A 4905-nucleotide genomic window follows, 5' to 3' on the forward strand; every position below is an offset into this window, starting at 1 on the left:
ACGCTGATGCGGCGCTAGTTTGCTGGACGTCTGCATGTGGCATAAGGGAGATCTTGTCAGCAAGGGCTAAACTGCTTGGAGGCGAGCTTTGTGTTGCCGATGTGTCGAGCACATGAATTGCAGTGTCACCTTCTAAATCGAGCTCTACTGCACCAACATGGCCGAAATGCCACATGCTTTCAAGGCAGTGCACCAAATGAAATTCCGGGTTAGGCTGCACGATGCTCATGTGGCCTTTAATTAGGGTAGAAGAAGATAATTGCAAATGAATATAAAGGAAGCGCGAGAGGGCTAGTGCGTGGGAGAAATGATCAAGCAGTGCAGAGCGCAATAGAATTCACGACAGAGGGATCCACACAACGCCTTTTATCGCTTACTCGCAGGATGTTTCCTCTCCTGCCTCCTCCTAGCTTCGCAGAAACTCGCTTGTTGTTGCAATGAAACCGAAGACGAAGACGGGCAGGTGAGCATGGAGGAGATGTAGTCCCTTCTTCGCAAGATCGGTAAAGAAGAGGTATTTCGCACTTGCTTGATCTCGCTGATCGAATCTGTGAACCATCATATAAAACCTGGCGCCATGGCAGTGGACTTTTCTTAGTTCACAGCACTCTACGAGTCATTATTTGAAGATGCAAAAATGAAGGACATAACCGAACCAGCGGCGCAAGATGAAGATGATGATGAGCTCCTGGATGCATTCCACGTGTACGACAGGAACCGGGATGGGTTAATCAGCGCGTCCGAGCTGGCAGCCGTGCTGGTGGAGCTGGGGCTGCTGGCCGCAGACGATCAAGACGGCATAGCCCCTCATATGGGAAAGTGCCAAGCCCTAATAGACCGAGTCGGGCTCGTGGACTTACAGGAGTTCAAGGCTTTTTCCTAAGGTTTGGGCTATTTCATTAATTAATTAATGAATAACCCTTTTCCGCTCGTTATCCGCCCCTATTGAGGCTAGCCCTCATATTAATTAACTAGGCCAGTGCAAAAACTATATTAAAAAAGCTAAGGTTGAGAGGAGATGGGCTAGATCAACTCCTATTGAATCTGCAAAGGAGCATTACCTGATTTATGTTTTACTCTGGGGGGCCTCAAACATGCTGGGGTTTCCTAACGCTTGGTTTATATTTTGCAGGAGAGATTTTGTGAAGGCTAGAAAAGCAGACTGCCAAGATTTGGGCCCAGCAATAGAAGATGGTACCTCAAAGAAAAGAAGATTGATTATACTTCTGCTGCATTCATAGAGAAGCCACTAGGAGCCAGGCCTACAGAAAGAAAGGGAGAAGATTGGAAAAACAAACCCCAAGGGGTTGCACCACTGAGGCAATGATGGAGGCTTGCATTTTGTTGGGCTATCATATCTCTTAGGAGCAATCTAGTTTTCTATTGGAAGAGGAGAGATGGTCTTAGTTTTGTAAACTCTTAAATGAAGTCATGTGTGAAAATTAGAGGACTGTAGTGAGGAAATTTCAGTTGTATATGACTTAAAAGTGTACTTGGCTTTTTTTAAACATATATATATAAATATTTACTATTGATCCAAAAAAAAAGCTAAGGTTTCGAGCTTATCAAACACCAACAAAGGTTTCCATAGGATTCTCTCTCATAACCATTATTCCTCTCTCGCGTATAACATCTCCTCTCTCTCTCTCTCTCTTTGAATATGAGGCGGAGCTGGGCTTTTAAACCCTTCATAGAAGGCATGAACACTTTTAAGACCTGAGCGTCTACCATTTGTTCATCGTGACTAGCTTGCCTTCTCTTTGAGTGTTATGGGTGATTTGTTTGATACATACTATGATAGCATGATAGATTTATAAGAGGAGGGTCTGGAATTTGGTCTCATTTTTGAGGAGGGCAATGAGGAAGGGACAGACTACTATTTGTTGAGGTGCATTAGGCCCAAGTGCACCCTTGAGCATGACACCATGCATGGGCATGGATACGCTACAGTGACACCCATAGCATGATCATCATATTATTGTACTCATGTGCACATGTATGTGCTTGGTTTTTCCATACAATGTTGTTAGGGCATTCATGTTATTAGAAAGCAAATATTTTTTGGAGGATGGCCCTTGAAACCTCAGTTTGTCTTATATTTGGTCCTCCAAACAATATACTATGGCCATCAAACTTGGTGTGAGGGTGGAGGGGCACCCCCTCGCCCTTGTACGAGGTTTGGTTACCATCTAATGTTGTTGAGGTGTCCATGTGTTGAAAAAAGCAAGATTTTTCTAGATTTGGCACCTCTTTGGGATGGTGGTCCTTGAAATCTTGGTTTTCCCCCAACAGCACTTAGTCCCCACGATGATGTCTGATACCAACCAAACTTGGTAAAGGGGGGAGAGGGTGCCCTACCCCTTTATTCCAAGTTTTGTGCCACCATAGGAAGTAGTCCCTTAGAAACCAAGTGTGGGAAAACAATGTTTTCAAGGTCTTCCCTCCAAAAGAGCCAAAAGAGGTCCCAGACCCAAAAAAAAGCATGTTTTCCTAGCACTTGGTCACTAGGATGATATCAGATCCCAATCAAACTTGATATAAGGGGCCTTTGTACCAAGTTTGGTGCCATTAGTCGTCAATTTCAAGGGTCGCATTCCAAAAGAGGTGTAAAACCAAAAAAAAAAAACCACCATGTTTTCCCAACACTTCGTCCCCGGGACGATGTTTTCCACTGGACTCTGTTTTTGCAACGTAAAGTGTGACAAAAAAACCTCTCACCAAACCATTAGGGAGTGCTGATATCTTGGCGGCGATTTCAAATATGTGAAAAAGGTCAACGAAAAAAAAATCTTCGGCCGACTCGTAACAACAAGCTGCAAAGCTAAGCGGAGGCAGGAGAGGAAACATCGTGCGGCTAACTAGCAGTAAGCCAAACTCGGGATTTCATTTGGTGGGCCCTTGAAAGCATGTGGCATTTCGGTCGTATTGACACAGAAGATGCCGCTGCAATATATTTACTCGACACATCGCTGACACAAAGCTCGCCTCCAAGCAGTTTAGCCCTTGCTAACCCTTACAACATCTCCCTTATGCCACATGCAGACGTGCAGAAAACTAGCGCCAGATCAGCGTCAGCGCAGATGGGAGCCCTATCTTCTTCACCTTCTTCAGATCAGCATCATGCGGCAACAGATCACTCGCGCCCCTTGTACCCTCTGTTCTGTCTGCTCGACGAGGACGGAGATGGGCAGGTGAGCATGGAGGAGATGCAGTCGCTCCTTTGCAAGCTCGGCAAAGATGAGGTATCTCGCACTTTCTTGGTCTCGCTGATTGAATCTATGAACTGCATTATAAAACCCGGCGCCATGGCAGTGGACTTTTCTTAGTTCACAGCACTCTACAAGTCATTATTTGAAGATGCAGATATGAAGGATGTAGCAGATGAGTTCCTGGATGCATTCCACGGGTACGAATGGAACCAAGATGGGTTCATCAGCGCGTCCGAGCTCGCAGTCGTGCTGGGGCTACCGGCCACAGAGGATCACGACGGCATAGCCCTCCATGTGGGAAAGTGCCAAGATCGAGAGGAATAATCCAATGGCAACGGGCTCGTGGAGTTAGCCACTAGTGGCTCGTTAGCCACTAACTCTTAGCCATCAAGCTTTAATCGTTTGCAAAGGATAGACCCTCTACACTCTCGAGTCTGTAGCTACGCCCATTTCGATAGATCTCAAGCTCCCACATCTGGCTAAGCTGGAGTACGGTGTACGATAGAGCCGACACTCTACAGACAATAGACCCTACACTCTGCAACATTTGGATAGATCTCAAGCTCCCACATCTAGCTAAGCAAGCCACATGACAAACGTAAGGGCTTGAGATCTACCCAAGTACGCTAGAGGTTGATGAAAGAAATACATTCTTTGTAACTAGACGCAATTGGGTTACAGTAATTTTGTATGACCATTCTTTGTACCTGCATGTAAACTAGCTCTTGATCCCCTATTTTCTTAAGTAATCACTAAACTCACTGGAGAAATAATCTTTCCCACCATTTGATTGAAGGCATTTTTTTTATATAACTTTTTCTTTCTTGACCAAGACTTTAAATCTTTGAAAGTGAGCTAACACCTCACTTTTCTACTTCATGTAATAAACTCTATTTGTATGACTATTTCCTTCTTGACCAAGACTTTAAATCTTTGAAAGTGAGCTAACACCTCACTTTTCTCTTTCATGAAATAAACCCACACTTTCTTAGTGTGATCATCAACGAATGTAACATAATACCTGCAATCTTCAGTTGTTATTGTTTTGGTCAGTCCGAATAGATCTGAATATATAAAATCTAGTGGCCTTGCACTGACATGCTTTTCATGTGGGAAAGCATGTTAGGACTGCTTACCAAGCTAACATACTTCACATACTTTATGCATACCATCTACCTTAAACTTTGGAAACCCTACAATAATATTTTGGGCCTGCATAAACTCTAGCCCGCTATATATATTTGTAATGACACTTGTTCCATGTGCAAACATGGCTATCTTTATCTCAGGTGTGTTCACATCTAAAGTAAACATCTTATCATTTGTGTTACCCTTTACAACCAATCGACACTGATTTTTGAAGTTTTTCACAAAACATCCTTGAGGATTAAACCTCTCTTGCAGAACCTGCTCAACTATCTTTCCATTAGAAACTAGGCTCTTTGTATACCTCTCGTATACCTTTGATCTAGTTATAATTAAATTTCTAGAGAATATGGGATGTAACTTCTACACATAGGCTACTCATAAAATTTGAAGTAATACACAACATTAACATTGTCATATCAGACACATTATTTATAGCATGGCTTTTAGCATTACTTTTTATTACTTTATCATTTTCTACCTTGCCCCATGCTCAGGCTAGTCCTCATATTAATTAATTTGGCCAATTCAAACGCTATATTTAAAAAGC

At 43.3% G+C, this 4905-nt stretch overlaps 1 protein-coding gene across 1 annotated transcript; it reads left to right on the forward strand.

The window, feature by feature from the left end:
- The first annotated feature begins 450 nt into the window (after nucleotides 1-450).
- Nucleotides 451-1492, forward strand: LOC147638495 (putative calcium-binding protein CML27). Its single transcript, XM_086798407.1, has 2 exons — nucleotides 451-884; nucleotides 1133-1492. The coding sequence occupies exon 1, from the start codon at nucleotides 638-640 to the stop codon at nucleotides 881-883; it is 246 nt and encodes an 81-aa protein (XP_086654533.1). The 5' UTR covers nucleotides 451-637; the 3' UTR covers nucleotide 884; nucleotides 1133-1492.
- Nucleotides 1493-4905: the final 3413 nt, after the last annotated feature.

Source organism: Cibotium barometz, chromosome 5 (assembly GCF_041138505.1).
Source record: "Cibotium barometz isolate CiBa-2024 chromosome 5, ASM4113850v1, whole genome shotgun sequence".
NCBI classification, from domain to species: Eukaryota; Viridiplantae; Streptophyta; class Polypodiopsida; order Cyatheales; family Cibotiaceae; genus Cibotium; species Cibotium barometz.